Source organism: Prionailurus bengalensis, chromosome B1, assembly GCF_016509475.1.
Source record: "Prionailurus bengalensis isolate Pbe53 chromosome B1, Fcat_Pben_1.1_paternal_pri, whole genome shotgun sequence".
Taxonomy (NCBI): domain Eukaryota; kingdom Metazoa; phylum Chordata; class Mammalia; order Carnivora; family Felidae; genus Prionailurus; species Prionailurus bengalensis.
Window position 1 is genome coordinate 201,694,066 of NC_057344.1, and position 18,915 is coordinate 201,712,980.

Consider the following 18,915-nt stretch of genomic DNA (forward strand, 5'->3'; position numbering starts at 1 on the left):
GGCTCAGAGACATGCAGAGGCTTGCTGGGATCCCTGTGGTAGCCAGCGTCCAGATGGCCCCCAGTGACCCCCACCACCTCCCACGCCTTCTTGTCCCAGGGTGCCAAGATCGGGCTATGTGACCAATAAAACATGGCACGTGTGAGATTAGTTTACAGAAAGACTGGCTTTCGGCTTGGGTGCCCTCTCTCTCAGATCAGCTACTCGGTGAGAACTCCGTGCTGCACACAGCCCCAGGGAGATGCTCGTGTGGCAAGGAACCAAAGCCTCAAGCCACGTAAGCGAGCCTGGACACAGAACCTGCACCCCAGGCAGTCCTTCAGAGATGACGGCCACGTATGGCGCCCTGAGCCAGAAACACCCAGCTCGTCTACGCCCGGTTCCCAACTCTCAGAAACTGTATGAGGTAACAGATGCGGTTGTTTCAAACTGCTACATTGGGGGACCATTTGTTAACTGGCAGTAGAGGACAGATACAATCTCAATGCTGATCAGCGACAAGCCTGAGATTAAACCCGGGTCTCTTGTAGCTGTGCCCTCAGCCCATCCCCAGGCCAGCAGCCCCATCTCTCCCAGAATCTTTCCCCCAACCCCTTTAGAAGTCCCCAGGTGCCCTTGAATGTCGTCGGCCAAGGAGGGTGGCCCCATTTTCCCTTTATTTGAATCAATCATATTTTTCTAGGTGTTTTGATCACTCCTGACTCAGTTTACTTTCATGAAGCTTAAGGCAAGTGCGGTTTTTCTGCCCATGGGGCCGCAGCAACGTCCCAAGTCAGCCCAGAGTGAAGCTACATTGAAAGTGGCTGTGGTGTCACCTACGCTGGCCCCTGGTACGCTCATCAACCCCACACTCCTGCCAAGATCACTTGCTCTCCTGGTCAGAGACTCCCTGCTGCCCTGCTTGACGAGGGGTCTGAGCACCACCCAGATCTCCGATCCACCAGCCACCGTTTCCGTGACTTGGGGTTTGTCAGACTCCTGAGCCTTACTTCCTCACGGGTCCCTCTCAGGACTGACTGGGGGAGATAAGCAGGAAGTGCACGTCCGTCCCCTGACCGCGGTGAGATTCTCCACCCAGACCGCCCACCCCCGGCTCTTACAGCGGCTCTGACCCCCGGACAAGCTTTCTCCAGGCATTTGCCAACCTGAAAGGCTTTATGTTTAGGTTCAAACGTGGAGGCTGCATGAATTTCAGCAACAACGCTCCTTTTCAGCGAAGAGTAGCAGAAGTTACCACCCAGCACCTTCGGGTAGCGTGTAAAGAAGGAATCCAGTGCCGGTAGAAATCACAAAGCTTTCTCCAGATTTTGCAGGCTGCACGCAGCCGACCCCCCTTTGCCTCAGGGGTGTCGATGCCAGAAGAACAGGGCGCTGAGGTCAAGACAGAATGAGGTCAGATGCCAGCTCCGGAACCTACGACTGCACAGGACAGACGTTTCAGAGAGCTGGGTTCTAGCTCTGCCTTTACTGTGTGGTCCTGGGCAAGTTCCCTAACCTCTCTGAGCCTGGAGTCCCTCATCTCTAGAACAGAAGCAGCAAGAGTACCTGCCACGGGGGTTTACTGTGGCTGAAATAAACGCAATGGGCTGGCCACAGTCCCTGGCACAGAGCTGGGGTCCATGTGGTCATTACCATATGGGCGGTGGGCCTTGGGCACGTGCCCTGAATCTCCTGGGCCCCAGATAACTCCTCTGGGAGATCAAGACGGTAAAGACCAGCTCTTCAGAGTGGTTCCGGGAGTCAGTGAGGAATAAACCACCCCTCAGGCCATCAGCAAGGTGTCAGCAAGGCTGTGTCCTGCCGAATCAACTCTGGCCCTTGCCAGCCTCTGGAGGCGCCCACGTTCTCGGGCCTGAGGCCCGTCCCCTCCCCCATCTCCACACCCAGCGATGGCAGACGGGACCCTCCTGCCACACCTGACCCCCTCTTCCTGGTCTCTCCCTCTGAGGTTCTCTGCTGACAAGGACTCACGTGACAGATCGGTCTGCCTGATGGCTGGGGATAACCTGTCATCTCAAGGTCACACGGCCACAGTCCCGAGCTGGTGCGCAGTCAGTGCTGGCTGAAGCTGGACGGGGTGGGGCTGAGGCCGCGATGTCCCTGACCATGTGCCACTCGCCATCAGAGTCTGAATCCAGACGTCACCGCTTGGTGTTTCTACAAATTTGGGCGCAGGCTAAACCCCCTCCTCTCTCCGAGCCCCAGTTTCTCCGTATGTGAAATGGGTAAGGCAGAAGTACCCCCCCCCCTTCCCCTGCGAAAGGGCTGACATGAAGCCGAAAGGCAGGTCAGACAAGGTAACGCCCGGAATCAAGACAGTACGGGGCCGTCCCGGGACAGCGGTACCACAGGATCTGTTAAGTCTTTTGTGTATCTCATCAGTCGTCCCAACAGCACTGAGAAGGACCGGCCCTGCCCTCTAGTTACCCAGGTGGTTCAGAGAGGTCGGCCCGGGTCCAAGGCCGCACAGCCTGGGAGCAGCTTTCTCCTTTAAGCTCTGCCCAGGGCCCGTGTGGTTGACAAAGAGCTCAGCCAATGAAAGCCCCGCCAGCAGGACCCACTAGAACAGCACCTGCCTTCCTCTTGCTGAGTCTGAAGTATAAAATGCCCTCTGGAAGGTGGAAAGGAGGGGCCTGGCCCCCAGGAGGGGTGCGGGGGGAAACCACGGCGGGGGGGGGGGGGCGGGGGGGGGGCGTCCTCACACATCTTCTGGCTTTTCTCAGCCACCGCGGCACACCAGGCTGGGCCACCCTGGCTTCCAGAACGAACCAGCTGGCTTGTGGTCGCTCTCCTCCTAGGCTCCCCTCCCATACTCATGCTCTGGCTCTCTGTCTCTCAATAATGAATATTTAAAAAATTAAAAAAAAAAAAAAAAAGAGAGAGAGAGAGATAGCAAAGCTTTGACGTGATCCAGCCTTTCCCGTCCGCCATATTGCCTCCTGATGGCACCCACCCCCCCGGGGGTTGGCCTCACTAGAAACCACCAGCACTCCGAGTCCCATTTTCGATGTAACGTTTGTTATTTTATTGGAAAAGGCTGGTATTAACATATTTATAATTTTATTCAACAGTCGGATAATCCGAGATACCGAATGAAACCAGAATGCACCCATGAGTTACAGAATCCAAAGTGATCAGGTCTGTCTACCTACCACACGTCCAACGCCAACCAAGACTTCAGTCCTCAGAGTATTCGAGTAAAAACAAAAACCACCCAACAACTTCACAAGGACTAGGTGAATGCCCATACATTTAAGAAGAGCAGAAAATTTAAACAGAGGAAGCAGCCGAGTTTGTGACTATGTTACTGGCCCGTCTGTCTGCCGCGGCTAGTCCTGCCCCTCCCCCACAACACGTGTCGTTGTTCGTAACCTGCTTTGGACATCACGATTTCCCAGGGATCTGAAGGCATGCTTTTCCTCTAGGATCTTTCTTCCTTTTCCTTTTTTGGTTTGCTATCCAAAGCTTCACACAGAAGGAACCAGGAACTGTATTAAGACCTCCTTTTGAATGCAATATAAGAGTTGTACTGTGTAGACGGGTAAGTGTGAAATCTACGCTCTGACAGTAAGTCCTCGCTGCAGTTCAAGTCTCCCCTCAGCATCCGAATCACAAAGGGAAGGGGATTGTGCCAAATATCCGTGTAATTGTGTAAGGCCCTCAGAGCTGGATTTTGGCTTCGACAAGATTTCTATACAATTTACCACATTCTTGAACCTCTTTACAAAGGGGGGAAAAGAGGAATCCAATCCAGTGATTAATTTCAATTAGAATAGATATGTACATATAATACTGTCCAGGTCACCTGGATTTTACAGTGATATACAAACAAACATTCTTCATTCATGTTGATTTAAGAAAAAAAAAACAAAAAAAACCAAAACAAAACAGGAACAATGGACCCATTTCCTTGTGTAAATATCATATGGCCAGAAGTGAATGCACATGCGTTTTGTGCTTTGATGCACAGAAAAGTACACCACTATCCACTGAGAAAAACCTCGGGTCTGTTTCCTGGGTTGGGTTACACCCTGTAAAAAAATGTTGGCTTCGGCCTCTGCACGCGGTTTCGTGAATCAGGACGCCCAGCCAGTGGTTCCCCGTCATCTGTCATTCCGTGCAGAGGACAAGTGGGCGGGGTGGGGTGGGCGGAGCTGGTCTCCACGTCCATGGGGCAGGAGCAGGTGCTATGGAGACACGGGCCAGGTCGTTAAAGAAGATGTATCCTGAAATGGTCAAAACATGCAATCTCCTCGGAGGCAGCTCGGTGCACCTGAACGAGGGGCTGGGGTACAGATGGGGGCGCGGCGAGGTGCCCCACAGAGGGCGGGGGTCCGAAGTCACCACACAGAGCTTGGCACCACGGGGGCCTTCTCCATACTCTGTGCTGCAGCTCGGGTCTCCCCAGACCCTCGTCATGGCCCATCTGCTCTGTCCCGCTTCACAAGATGAAGCTATGTTTCCAGAACCTTCCAGGCAAGAACGTTGCTTTAACACGAGCCGCGAGCGTGGTGGACTTGGGGAGGGCCCGGTGCGCGTGAAGACCGGCTCAGGATTCCTGACTCCACCACTCGGTCAGGACGGGCGTTGGACAAACTGGTTCATTCTCTCGGGGCCTCAGCGTCCTCACGCGTCGAGTGGGGCTGATAAATTACTCACCTCTCATCCCTGGCATCTGGCACTCTGTGAGGGGCTGGTGTTTGTGGAGGAAGCGAATGGGTCATGGACAGAGCCGCGTGAGCTCCCTCGAGGGGCCCAATGACCATGAAGCATGACAGGAGAGCCCCGCAGAGTGGGCACTGGATCCGTACGCGTGAAGGGCCGAACGCCGTGCCTGGCCCCCCCGGCCCACGCTCAGCAAAGGCTGGGGCAACGGTGAGAACAGGCACACACGCACGGGTGGCTTTCGCTGTCCCCTTTCCTGTCTGGGAACGCCAGACCTGGGGGACTGAAAGACACTGCAAGAACCTAAAAGTGGATCTCGCACCTGTCTGTTCTCAGCACGAATCCACGATCCAAAAAGCAAAGGGATGACCCTCAGCTCAGAGACCGTGGAAATTGCTCCGTCTGTAATCAAAAGAATCCTGGCTGGCTGGTTTGAGTCCGTCGTCTGGTCCCCAAAGCCCCTATGGGGGGGGGGGCCCGTGAGGCCCTCCCGGGGTGCCTGCTGTCCCCTGCGAGTTGCTGCTGGAAGGAGTGAAAAGTGATCCTGGAAATGACAAGGTCCTAACAGCGGGACAGGCGGCACGCGGTTAACGAACGAAGGGCCTGATCCCCGAGGCGACGGTCACGTCCATGTTACGGTCTGTGGCTTCAGTGAACCCTCCTTCCTCCCGTTTTCAAACAGACAGCGGCCAGCGGCGGCGGCCCGGCCTGGGGACCGGGAGGGAGGGACGCGCTCCCAGCCGTGCCACCAGACGGCTGCGTCCCCGACGGGGCTCCGCACACACCTAGTGCATCTCAGAGTTCACCTTGTCCTGGAAGATGTACAGGTTGTTGGTGGCCGCGATGGCGATGATGTTCTCGGCCGGGTGCCAGGCCGTGTGCAGGATCTTCTTGGTGAAGTCCAGGCTGTCCACGCTGATGTCGTCCCGCCTGCGCTTGCCGCCCACGCACACGCGCCTGGGCTTGAGCACGGCCCGCGGCTTGCTGCTCTCCCTCGAGGCCTCCAGGGTCACGTCGCGTTTGGTGTTCCGGTCAAACATGCGGAAGAAGTTGTTGTAGGCCCCGGTCATGATGACGCTGGCGGGAGAAGGAGAGGCATCAGGCGGGTTGGGGGAGGGCAGGGTACGGGGAAGAAACGTGCCACACCCCGGGGGCTGCAGGACCTCGCTCCCTGGGGTGGGCCCCCCGCCCCGGTCCCACCTTCCCCTTGGGCTCTGGTCCTCCCCCACACCTCAGCTACCGTCTGCCTGCAGAATCCAAGGCCAGGAGCTGAGACCCTTTTAAACAAAAACTTTTTTTTTTTAATGTCTATTTTTGAGACAGAGAGAGACAGAGCATGAACAGGGGAGGGCCAGAGAGAGAGGGAGACACAGAATCCGAAGCAGGCTCCGGGCTCTGAGCTGTCAGCACAGAGCCCGACGCGGGGCTCCAACTCCCAAACCGTGAGATCATGACCTGAGCTGAAGTCGGACGCTTAACTGAGTGAGCCACCCAGGCGGCCCTAAGGCAGGGGCTGAGACCCCTTCATGCTCCGCCCCAGACCTCGTAAAGAAACTTCTCCCGTACTTTCCCCTTTGTCCAGGAGAGGCCTGGCCAGACCTCCAGGCACCAGCAGAGGGAAGGCCCCTGAACTGACCCGACGCGCCCTTCACGGCAGGGACCCAGCTCCTTCCTGTTCTGAGTAGTTGGGTGACTAAATGAGGTGCAGATGTTCGCGGACTTTCCTGTCCTGCTAAAGGGAATTTGCCCCTTGTCCATCCATTCCTTCTCCCTCCCCCCTCCAAGGAGAAGGGGTGCCTGGGGCCTGGGAGAAAGGCCATGTGGTCTGTGTGTTAAGAGGCGGCAGGAAGGCCAGCGATCGGGGCCTGGGCCTCCAGAGCGGGTTTTGGGGTTTGGCCCAGGAGAGTCTCTGGAGCAGCCGGGGGTGGGGGAGGGGGGCAAGATAACCGGGGAGGAGGGAGGGGATTCTGGGAAACAAGGTCCCCTTCCGCGTCCTTCAGGGGAGGTGCATCCAGACTGGGATTCCTGTCTTCCCTTTGGAAGCTGAGCGTGTTTCTTGGGGACTCACTGCTCTGAGACAGAGCCCCGCGGCCCCCTAGGTGAACACGGGTTGTGCACACTTTCCACGTCTCCATTTCCCCAAGTCAGGGGAACAGTAGAGTGCAGGGGAGCAGGAAATGTTCAAGGCCGAGGTCCACCTGGACAGACCAGGAGAGGTTCTCTTATTAGGCACCTGGGCTGTGGGAGGTCAGATGCTCCTGGCATGGCTCAGGGGCCCGGGTGATGCTGAGTCACGGGCTGAACGTGACACATCTCCTGTAACGTGTCCCCTTCTCGTGGGAGAACGTGGGCTGGTAAACCGACACCAGGAGAGTGTAGCACCCGAGGCCCCAGCCTCAGCATCTCTACCCGAGACCGGGAAGCCGGCCTCCCGGGGCCTGCACGGAACGGACCAGCTGTGATTCGGTGTCACAGTTACCTCGCCTGTGGGCCATCTCTCAAGGTCAGTCCCTTCTAGAAGGAGGGGCGGGGTCGTGCGGTGGGGAGGCCCCGCTGCCTCCCTGCCCCTCGGAGTTCTGATCCTCTCCAGGAAGGGCCTTGTAGTCTTGGGTCCTGGCAAGTCCGGGCCAAGAGTTCCTCTGAGGGAAGTACTTTGTGTTCCCACTGACAGCGGCTTCCGGGCCTCCCCTGCCCGCCCTGCACATGCGGTTCCCGGGGATGGCCTGCGCCCGTGAGGCGACGCTTCCCGCCAGAGCCCGCGACCTGCCGAGTTAGCATTTGGTGTCCCTCCCCCGACGCCCAGACCGCTTTGTCCGACCTTGTGTTCAGAGATCAGTGGGTGGGCGCTTGGGGACAAGGAGCACGGAAAACCTCCATAAAGCGGTTCTTCTGCCACGTTCCAGGGGTGTCCAGGCAGAGCCAGGCGGGGGTCACCTGGATCCCAGCACAGGGCAGAGGGTGCAGGCCAACCGGGTGACTGGAGACCAGCTCCACAAAGGAGCTATGCACAAATGTTCTGGAAGGTTCCAAGGGAACCACAGGGAAAGTGCCGTGCCCCCGGGGCTGGAACACTTGGAGATTTTGTTACCGTCCCCCAGGCCTGAGGGGTGAGAGGAGGAAAGGTGAGAGACACAGAGACAGAGTGGCAGATCTGTGTGAGGGGCTGGCTGACCGGGGCATAGTCCACTGAGAGGACAGGGAGGGAGGTGGGACAAACACCCTCTCCCTCCCTGCTTCCCTCCCAGTGTCCCCACTGGTGAAACCTGGTCAGAAGCCAGAGGGCATGCTGGCGTGTTGAGGCACCTGCTCCAATAACCTTGAGCAAGCTTCTGTGCTGCCTCTGTCTCCACCACCGGGTGGGGGCTCCTGGGGCAGGCCTGTCTTGCCTCAGAGTCCCAAGCCCTGGCTTGGCCTCATCGGGGGAGCGAATGCTGGCCCTCCGCAGCAGCCAGACTGAACCAGACCAAGCCAAGCCCCCTGGTGCCTGCAGAGAAGGCAGTAAATGCTTCGTAAATGGTAGGGAACGAAGGGCCGGAACCCTCTCTTATTCACGGCCAGACCTGCAAGTTCAGAAGGTACCTCCCCCCAGCAGATGCTCTCTAAGCCGAATGAGTGAATGAGTGAATGAATGAATGAATTCGGCGGAAGGGTCACAACCCTTCACAACCACCCTCCCAAGTCCTAGAAATGCACGAAGCGGCCTTGCCCAGCCACCCCTCTGCACTTGACCTGGGACACAGCCCAGTGGGCGGAGGGGCTTCTCTGTGGCTGTGGGGGCAGAGCCGTGGGGGTGGGGCCCAGTGGAGCAGATCTGCTTCTCTGGAGGTTTGTCTAATCTCTGGAGGGGAGGGGAGGGGAGGGGAGGGTGGGTGGAGAATCCCAAAGTATTCTCTGGCCCTATTCTCTTGTGTTCTACAACTCGGCCCCCCAAACCTTCATCCCTGTGAATAAATCCCTTTGTTGTTGAGACAAAGAAACGGCATGTCGCAGGTGCATGCTGGGAGAGGCCCTCTCACTCCCACCTTCCAGAAGGAGGCCAGGCCAGCAGCCAAATGCCGTCCCTCTTAACCTGCAACTCGGAACTGAGACCAGGCCGTGGGAAGGAAAGTGGGCAACAGAGTCAGAGACCCAGAGTTGTTCTCGGGGGGAAAGGCTCACTCCCAACATCAAGCCCCAGGGAGCCCACTGGAGTCCATCCAGGTGCTGGCGGCTCCCGGCAGCTCAGCCCGTGGAGCGTGTGTACGTGGCTGGAAGACAGAGCTGGGGGCCGGGAGATGGGGGCCGGGTGACCTGCCGAGGCTGGGGGGACGTGAGGGGCCGCCGTGCGGCCCAGTGCCAGAGTCCCGAGGCCCGAGAGCAGGGGCGCTGCTGGGAACAGGGCTCATGGCTACCTCTTATAATAATGAGCAGACACTCAGGGACAACGTGACCTGTTCACAGTCAGAGGCCCACGCAGCCGGGGAGGTGACAGCTCCGGGGAGTTTCTGCACCCCATCTCTTGCTTTCTAGAACAGGGTGGGACATTTGCTCTAAGGCTCCAGGCCGCCGTGGTGGGTGGTGTATGGGGCACCCCCAACCCCCGTGCCCGCCCCTGAGGGTGTACACGACCCGGCTCCTGTGCATCCTCTGGTCACCTGAAGGTAGGTGGCCTGACTTGAGCCCGTCCCCTCTACCTTCACCGCCCACATCCCCCTCACCTCTGGCCCAGAGGGACGGCTGCGATGGCTCGCTCACTGGTCTTCCTGCTTCGGTCCCTAAGCCCTCCATCCCCCATGCTAGACTCTCCCACGACACCCACTCCAGGGAGGCCCAAGGACACTTTGACCTGAGACTTAACTCGCTAAGCTGTGGCCACATCAGTTGCTCTTTCTTTCTCCTGAGCTTTCGGCCATGCTGTTCCCTCTGCCCCAATGCCTTGCCATGCTCCGCGGGCAAATTCCTACCGCTTTCTTGAGACTTGAGAGCACCTCGTCCGGGAGGCCACCCCCGGCCCCCTCCCCTGCAGGGCCCCCACCCTCTCTCCCCCTGCCCAGGGCCCCCCTCCGGGCTCTGCTTTAGTCCACGCAGCGTAAACCACAGAGTCCTCCTAGGCAGGCACTGCGTCCCATCTCTGCCGTGTTCCTGGTGCCCTGTGCCCTCGGGGATGCCAAGACTGGAACCTGCAGATCCCAGGCTGACACCTGCACGAACAGTTGGGGCAAAGCTCTGCCACGTGCCCCGCAGAGGGGGATGCTCAGACCTCGGGGGTCACCGGCTGGGATGAACTCTCACCTCCCGGCCCAGGACAGCAGCCCATCAGGCCCGTCCGGCTCAGCAGACCAGGGGGGGGACCCGCCTGTGGCCCTGCCAGACGCCCCCCCCGCTTCACTCGCACGGCCGGTATCCATTGGTGTCAGGCGCTGGGTCCGGGGGAGGGCCCCCACCTGCCAGGAGGCCCCCAGGACATGCACAGGCAGGAAGTGCCGCTGAGCCAGATGCCCATGGCCCCAAGCTTTACTTAGAAGGTGCTTCCTGCTTTCACTCCTTCCTCCGCCCTTCTTTACTCGTCACCCCCGTGCCCAGCCCTGGGACTCAGGTGACGCTGCTGAGATGGCAGCAAGAGAGAAAAGATTCTCTCCCTCCCCCCGGGTGAGCAGCTGGGGCACCCCTGCCCTCATCTGGCCTCACCCTGTGGCCCCCGCCCTGCACGGGGCCGCCCCTATTAGGCAGTCATTCCCAGAGCCTGCGGAGAAGAGGGATCACCTGTTGGCCGCAGACCCACTGGGGAGGCTCATGAGACCCACACCAGCCTGCACTCGGCAGCCTGGGGCCGGGGCGCAGCTGTGGTTTCCAACACCCACGCTGGATGGGGACTCTGGGATCTCTACAGGGCCAAGGCCTCCCCTCCTTGGGCCCAGAGCAGCTGCCAGGGAGCTCAGCCTGGGGTCAGGAACTGGGCGTGGCCGCGGCAGGCGCTGGGCGATCTGGGACACTGGCCTCCCCGTAAGAAGTGAGGACAGAGACCTTTCTCTCCCCACCTGCTTTACTTGGGCCTCCAAGGCAAAGGAGCGCCCCAAGCCCAGGTATTGGGAGCAGGTGCTCGGGCTCACCCACCTGGCTCCAAATTCTAGCTCTGCCCCTAATGTCAATAAAATGGGGGTAACGAGGGACCCCAGCTTCTGGGGAGCATGGACCAGGAGTCTCAGTAAAACAGAGCAGTGCTGGGCCCGGGAAACCCGCCCCCCCCCACCCCATTATGCTAGATGCCTTGATTCTAATCATGCTCCTGGCCTGAAGTCCCACTGGCTAAGCCTGAGGCAGGACACCCAAACTGAGGAAGCAAAAGGAAAGATTCTCAGGGAAAGGCCCTGCCAGAGGCCACACCCCTCCCTCCAGGCCAGCAAGGGCAGAGAAGAGGGGACAGCAGCCCAGCTTTGCTCACTTAACCAGCGAGTGCGGTCACGCAACCGCCTGTCCTTCGGATCCACCAGGGGAAGGGAGAGTGGGGTCACTAAAGTCATTGGCAACCCCGCCCAACTGCTAATCTTCCTCCCGTTAAGATGCAGAATCAGGCTGGCACGTGGCAGAGAGGGGGCCCCCTCCCTGCCTGCAAGGAGAAGGGTCCCTTTCATCTCAGGACAGCAGGTCCCAGCACCCTGCAAAGCACTCCAGGACAGAAAGGCCCACTGCTTGCATTCTTACATTCCAGAAGGTTCCCTTAGCAGAGGAAAGGGCAGCCCCTGCCCTGGATTGTGTCTAGGCACGTCGCTTCACCTCTGCTAGCCTCATTTTCCTCCTCTGCACGTGGGGATGCCGATCTGACCGCTCCCGTCCCCAGGGCTCTCTGCCCCCCTCCGGCCAGCCGAAGGGCTGCCAAGCACAGGGCTCCATGCACCCCCTGCCGGCTGATCATGGCTTGCAATAATCGTGTCCTTGCTGATTGGCTCCCAAAGTGAGCATGTAACCCAAACGAAGCCAATCAGACCCCACACCCTGGGAGGGTTGCGGGCTGTGAGGTCAATGGCAGCGCAATCCTGCCAGCCACGGGGCGTTGCAGCAGAGCATGAGGCTAGTGTGTAAGGAGAAGCAGGGAGGCACAGAGATGAGGACAGGGAAAGAGATGGCCCCAAGGTACACCTGAGCCCTGGGAAAGCCTTGCCTGGAACCTCTCAGAACAAGCTGAGGCTGGTCTGCTTTCTGCAACAGGAAGACGCTCGGTTGACGCAAATCCCTTTGTCCTAGGCAGAACAGATCAAGGAGAGCTTCCCAGAGGAGGTGGCATTTGAGGTGGGTCTTGGAGGCTCAGCGGGGTTCTTCCCCCCCCCCCAAACGTTCACCTATCTTGGGGAGAGAGAGAGAGTGCAAGCGGAGGAGGGGCAGAGAGGGGGACAGAGGACGCTGTCAGCACAGGGCCTGACGCGGGGCTCGAACTCACGAACCGTGAGATCGTGACCTGAGCTGAAATCGGAGGCTCAACCGAACTTCCATGGCCGATACTGACTCGTGGCCTTTCAGCCTCGAAACAGCCCTGGAAGGTGATGGTTGATTAGAACCATGCTCCAGGGGGACAGGTGGGCAGGCTCAGGAGGCTCGGGGGCTAATTCGAGCACACAACTGGAGGGTGGGGGAGCATGGACTAGAACCCGAGGGCGTCCGGCCCTTCCCTCTACACCAGGCCGCTGCTCTTGCTGGTGTTGGGTACGAGGCCACCGCGAGGGCCATCAGACCCCAGCAGGTCTCTGCTGCCGTCTGGGCAACAGGGCACATGGGCTCCCCACGGATAGCAGAGGGATGGCTCAGCTGAGCCTGCAGAGTTTGGAGGGTGGTCTGGTCTGTACGAGCGGGGGTCCTGGAGGGCAGCGCCTCCTCTCCCCTTAGCCTCCGAGCTCCTGGGAGGCAGGGACCGTCCTCCACCCGCCACAACGGGCTCTGAGGAGGGCTCAGGATGAAGCGGAAGGAGGTGGCACACTCTTGCGCCCTCCAGAGTGTCATAGCCACTGACTAGACACCCCTGAGGTGCGGAGTGAGCTGCTTAGGATGGGCTGAGCCACGCTCACACCACCCCCCCAAGGGCACCCCATCCCATGGGGAAGGCAGAGGCAAGGAGAAAACACGCAAAGTGCCAAGACACAGGCGGAAAAGTCAGGAGGCTCGGGGCCAAGGTGGAGAGGGCCCTGAGGGCTTCCTGGAGGAGGCGGCCTTGAGTTGGGTCGGTAGTAACTTGAGGCGACAGGAGTGAGCTGGTACAGTGCGGCCAGGATTCCAGGCTGCAGGAGCAGAGCGGTTGTGGAGGGGGGAGACAACACAGGGAAGTGCGGGACCGCCGGGGAGGGGGGTGGCTGGTATGTTAAATGCGTGGCAGGAAGTGGCTCGTGAGAGGCAGGACAGCTGAGCTCCAACCAGGACAAGCTCGGTGGCTCCTGTCCCTGGGAGCCAGGCGTCACCTGTTCACGAGCGCCCCCTGGTGGTAATGTGGAAGAAGGGCGTGCATCGGCCATGGCCAGTGGAGACTGCCCCCAACACACACACACACACACACACACACACACACACACACACACACACAATCCCCCGTGGCCAGCAGTAAGTCCCTCTCCTGAGATTCTGACAGCCCCCACCCCAAGACCCACGGCCAGTGCTCTCTGGGGAACCCCCAATGTGTCAGGGTCTGAAGCTCAGGGTATCCCCGAAGCCCTGTCCTCCCTGAGGGTGTCCGGGGTCAGCCTGGGTGCAGCACCCGGAGGGAGTGCTGTGTCGGCCTGGCCTCAAGCCAGCCTTCTCACTGTTATCCAACTGAGCCCCTGTGACCCCCACACTGGTCCCTGATTGAGAGCTGAGCCAGGTGAGACCCCGGGATGTCAGCAGCAGCTCTAGGGGACCCCCACCCTGGACCCGGCGGCTCAGCCCCATGTGGGGCCAGCCTACATGCAGGCAGCTCCCTCCCGGCCCCGGCCCTGCGGTTCCTGGCCCCTCCTCACCACCCCCATCCTAGGGTCCCAGCGTGCCTGTCACATCACCGAAGCTCTTCCCGTGACCGCGGCAGCACATGATGGATGCACGCCCCTGGACGACACTTGAACCAAAGGCTGCTGGCCCGCACACCACCCCTCCCCCCTGCACCGCGCTGGACCACAGGACAGGGAGGGGACACCAGGCCTGCTTGGGCTGTGAAAACGTGACGGGCAGTGCTCTGGGACACAGTGCGGTCTGTATCCTGCATTTTCTGGTCACCTGGGCCCCTGTGCTGGGCCTTCCCGTCCACGCTGGCCCTGGGCTGAGCCAGCAACAGGGAAACAGGAACTCACATCGGGCCATCTCCCGGGGGGGTGGGCTGTGAGATGTGGCCGGGCCTGGGGGACCCTGCCAGCCCCAGAGGTGCGGAGCGGTGATATGCCCGCCGCCCCGGGGGGCCCGATGTAGGGGAGCCGCCAGGGAGGCAGGTGCAGCCATGATGGGGGCAGGGGGAGGGTGTGGACCAGCGGCCGAAGCTCTCCCCGCCCCCACCCGTGGCGGTCCAGGGAACACCCCTCATCCTCGACAGCCTGGGGATGTGTGTGGCTAGGGCCCCGGCCTCGACTGTTTCCACTATCACTTAGGAGACCGGGGCGGGGGGGGGGGGGGGGGAGGGGAGGTCCAAGTGGACGGCAGGTGTGGTCACAGGTTGTGACCTGGCTGTCGTTTCCTGCCCTGGCCTGTGAGGGCTGAGAGCTCGTGGGCGCTGGAAGAACGGATGGGCCGCTTCCCACACGTTCATCCATCAGGCTCATTGCCAGCGAGTTCCCCAGGATGCCGGGCCAGCAGGCGAGGCGCTCCCCGGCGAGGGGGCCCCGGGCCCCGGGTTGGGGGTTACCTGTCGCTGCCGTTCCAGGCGCATTCGAACTTGTCGAAAATGCAGTCATTCTCGTACAGGGAACAGAGCTTGCTCCGCAGATAGTCGTGGACCTGGTGAGAGAGGGGGCCGGTGAGTCGGGGCAGGGGGCGCCCCAGCAGTCCTGGTCCCCGCTGCGAGGAGAGTGTCCCTGAGCAGGGAGGGGCTGTGCCCTCTGGGTCCGGATGGCCCCTCCAGCCCCGACTCAGCCCTGCTCATTGAGAAGGACCCACAGCCAGACAGGGGGACGGGGCCGACCCTAGAGGTGTGGCCAGAGGGGACAGCCGCAGTGACAAAGGGAACGATACCGTAGGGACCAGACCCTGGCTCCACCCCTCCTCCCCCACGCTGTGTGATCCCGGGCAAGTGACTTCACCCCTCTGAGCCTTGGTTTCTTCCGCCTTGAAGTGACGAGAGCCACATACCTCATGGGCTGTGGCGGGACCAACTGTAGGAGACTGTGTGGTGCAGGGTCATGCTCTCTGAGGATCAGAACAGTCACCCTGAGCACGGATCACGGGAGAAAGGGGAAGGGGAGCCCATACAGGCCTCTCAAACGTGATCTCGGTGCGTGTCACTCGTCCTGTTTTGTGGATGAAGCCCTGACACTCAGAGAGGGTAAGTGACCGGCCCAGAGTCACACAGCTGGTAAGCAGAAGACCAGGACGCTCTTCCAGAGTTAGCTGACCCCACAGGAGAGACGGCGATGCCCCTGTGGCCCGGGGCCACCCGACAGCAGCCTCTGTACCCAGAGGGCCTGGTCGATGCCCACTCTCTGCCAGGCACGTGGCCCTGCCCTCTGCGTGGGGGGAGGGGAGGGGACAGCGTACCCAAAGCCTGAACTCCTGGCTCTGCCCCTTACCGTGTGACCCGGGAGTCACTTAGCCTCTGTGACCCCCAGGTTTCCCATCTAGGAAGGGGGTCACGGACCCCTCCAAGCAAACGAAGGGCAAACACCGATAGGTATTTGGGACCCTGATTAACTCCGGAGGAACAGACAGAAATACGTGTTCAACTCCTGCTGGGCAATGCCACAGGCCGGGAGTCAAGTGTAGGGAGAGGAGGGGGGAGGCGGGAGGGGGAAGAAAACAGATTCTGTCCGAGAACCTCTTATTCATCTTTAAAAAGATGGGCGCCCCCACCCCCTGCCACCCAGCAGCCTCCAGGGTCCCCAGGCTGAGTGAGGCTCTTCCCTCGGAGCGTCCAGTGCATCTGAGGGTCCTGCCCGGACTTTCTGTGTTTGTGTGGACCCCCTGCTCCCAAGGCTCAGCCCGGTCGTACAAGGTGACTTTCTCGGGTCTCGGCTGAGATGCCCCTCCTCGGAGAGGGCTCCCTCCCTGCCTGCCCACCGACCCACGGAGCGGGCTCCACGGCCCTTCCGTTCCCACCGCCGCCTGCACTCTTGTGTGATGCCCTCCACACTCCGACGACGTGTGGATGCTCCCCTCCAGCGGGACCTGTCTCCCTGGGGCGCACAGCGGACCATCCAGCTGCCACAGGGGCGGGCAAGAGGCCCCTCGAGGCTGCCCCCTGCGACCCCCCCGCCCCGGTCCCCCATCCTTCCCGGCACAAAGGCCACAAACAACAGCATCCCTCTCCACACGGCTCGCCGGTCACACCCCACATGCACCCAGTCCAGAAGCAGAATCCAAAGCGACCTGGAACCCAGCTGCCACTCACCACGTCCTGTGCTGCTCCCTGCCCCGAACCACCGTCTCCCAGCTCACTGCAAATGCCTCCTGACTGCTCCCCGCTTCTGTGCCCCCCGACCCAGTCTGTCTCCACGGGCAACCCGAGAGACCCCTAAGAAACCAAGCTGGACCATGTCACTCTGCTGCTCAAGACCTTCCAGTGCTCACAAGCCCCCTAGACTCTGCCCCCAATCACCTCTCTGACCTCAGACTCTTCTTCTCTCCCCCTGCTCACTCTGCTCCAGCTGGCTCCCCACCATTTCCTGGCCGCACGAACCACTTGCCCGCCTCAGGGCCTTTGCACTTGCTGTTTCCGCCCCTGGGAGCACCTTCCCTGCCCCCGCCCCTGACGACTGATGCCCTCACTTCCATCAGACTCCAGCACCCCCCTTTCTCTGCCTCAGCTCCTGGTTTGTTTGCAGCCTGTGATTATTTCATTTGTGTATTTCCTTGGTCTCTGGCCATCCTTCCGGTTGGAATGGATGCCCCTCGAGGCTGCCGTGGGAGCCAAGAGAGGAGGTGGGGGGGGGGGCACTGGTCTTGTGTGTCTCCAAGACCTGGAGGGAGGGAAGCCTAAGGCAGGGATCACTGGCCCAAGCCCGGGATGGAGCCACTGGGTCAGGGTCTCTCGCCCTCCTGCCGTGGTGAGCGTGACGGGTGGGGAACAGCACCTGCCTCCACGGGAGCCCGCGCGGCCTCGTCTGTGCCGAGGCTGGAGGAGGAGTGACACCCAGTGCACATTACAGCCCCAGACTGCCTCTGACGGGAAGCAGGCATGGATGAGGCTGAGCAGAGGACCCCTGACTGCTTGTGAGTCCCCGGGGAGGCCCCCAGTGACAGGCGCAAAGGCAGCCCCGGAGGAGCCTGGGAGGCAGGCTGGCGAACACACATGTGAGAGGCACCAGGGGCCATGGAGGAGAGAGTGGAACCAGGGGAGAGACGCGGGAGGGCACGGCTATTTCTCTCAGACAGGTGCCTGCCTCCGGGAGCCTCCGCTCCCAGGGAGCCCCCCTGGTCCACAGCCACACCGCACCCAGGGTCGCTGTCACGCGGGACCCTGGAGGGCAAGGCTGCGGCTGCCACTTCTCTCTGAGGCCCAGGGTCTAGCCAGGCACAGAGCACCTGCCCAGTAAGTGTAACCCCTTAGATGCCTGGGGATACACGGTGCCTGGCTTCATGCCGGCCACGGACAGATTCCCAGGGGCTCATGGGCAGCCCCCCCAGGTCTGCATTGTGTGTGCTCCCCGCGCAGTCAGAGCGGCCTCACTGATGCACTCGTCCGAACACACAACACGCACGCACGCACGCTGTTCTCGCCCGCCCTCTCCTGCAAAGTGAGCGCCTCCTGCCCCCTGGTGGCAGAGCAAGGAAGAGCAGGGGCTCCGGGGAAAGACGGCAATCCCAGGTCCGCGGCTGGCTAGCTCTACTCCTGCAGATCTGCCATTTAACTCAACTTTCTCCGAATACAATGGGATAGAGAGAACCCTGGCCCCATTCCCGTGGGGTCTTACTTAACATCGTGCGAACTTTGTTTTCCACCCCCCGGCTCTATCTGGGTGGATCGTAACAGAAAAATAAAAAGTCGTAACTTTCTGGAAGGTGCCCCACGCTTCGGCCCAAGGGACTCACTTGCGAGGCCCGTGCTGAGGACTGAGAAACGTAGCACGCTCCCAGTCACCGCCGCACGCGCTAAGGAGGGGTGCTCCCCGGGAGAGGACGGGGCTTCTCCTGCCTTAACTGCAGACGCGGGCTCCAGGAGGGGCGACCTCATCCTTCATCATCTGCACCCTCAAACCGGGCCTCGCCTGTCGCTCACCCTTGTCCCCCTGGGCCCCGACGGCAGGAGCCGGCAAGGGGACGGCACTGCCCCCACCCCCGCCTGGAAGGCAGGCCTGGGCCGAGGTGTGTGATTGGGGACAGGCTTCCCGATTTCCTGAGCCTTCATATGGGGCGTATGGAAGCCACCTCTGCGGCGGGGACGCCCCTCCTGGGAGTTCTGGGCACAGGAGGTGGAGGCCGGAGGGGGGGTCTCCCACCCCTCAGAGGGGCTCCGGAGTTTCTAGGCCGTGGCACCCACCTGGTAGGTCTCGATGGGCCTTGCCTCCATGTTAAGGTCCCAGACTTTGACCGTGAGGTAATCCCGGGTGAGCATGTATCGGCCACTGTGGCTGAACTTCACGTCCGACACGGAGGAGATGATTTCGGAGAAGAAGGAGCGGTTGCTGGGATCCTCGGGCTCTTCGAACACTGTGGAGACAGAGAATCGATTGCCGTCACCGGGCCCCGCGGATCAGAATAACAGAAGACTCTGTTTCTGTCCTGGGCTCTCGCTGTACGGCCATTCATTCACTCATCAAGCCTGAGGCTAAATACCTGTCAGGCCGTGGCCCCGCACCGACCCTCCGAGGAGGGAAGGGGCAGCTTTCGGAACCACGTTTATTGAGCATTTACTCACTGAGCCGGATTCTGCGCACAGCCCGTCCCGTGCATCACCTCGTCCAATCCCCTGATAAAACATCTGGTCGGTACCACTATCAGTCCCATTTCATGGCCGGGACAACTGAGGCATGGATGGCTAAAAACCACGCCCGAGGCACTGAGCTAGAAGAAAGTGGCCAAGTGGGGATTTGAACCCAGAGGGACACCGGCTGGGTCGCACTCTGCTGCCACCTACTGGCGTCCTGATGTTCTCGCATGTGCTGGGCAGCGTCG

The 18,915-nt window shown here is 60.6% G+C and overlaps 1 protein-coding gene across 4 annotated transcripts in view; it reads right to left on the minus strand.

Annotated features, from left to right (window-relative positions):
* Window positions 1-3,001: 3,001 nt before the first annotated feature.
* The window catches only part of PPP2R2C (protein phosphatase 2 regulatory subunit Bgamma), a 137,845-nt gene continuing 121,931 nt past the window's right edge, over window positions 3,002-18,915 (minus strand). For all 4 annotated transcript variants that reach the window (XM_043573014.1, XM_043573016.1, XM_043573015.1 and 1 more), the window contains exons 7-9: window positions 18,281-18,450; window positions 14,495-14,586; window positions 3,002-5,742 (exon numbers count right to left, since the gene is read on the minus strand). In XM_043573014.1, the coding sequence (XP_043428949.1) occupies window positions 5,451-5,742; window positions 14,495-14,586; window positions 18,281-18,450 (554 nt within the window). In that variant the 3' untranslated portion in view covers window positions 3,002-5,450. The remainder of the gene's footprint in view (window positions 5,743-14,494; window positions 14,587-18,280; window positions 18,451-18,915) is intronic.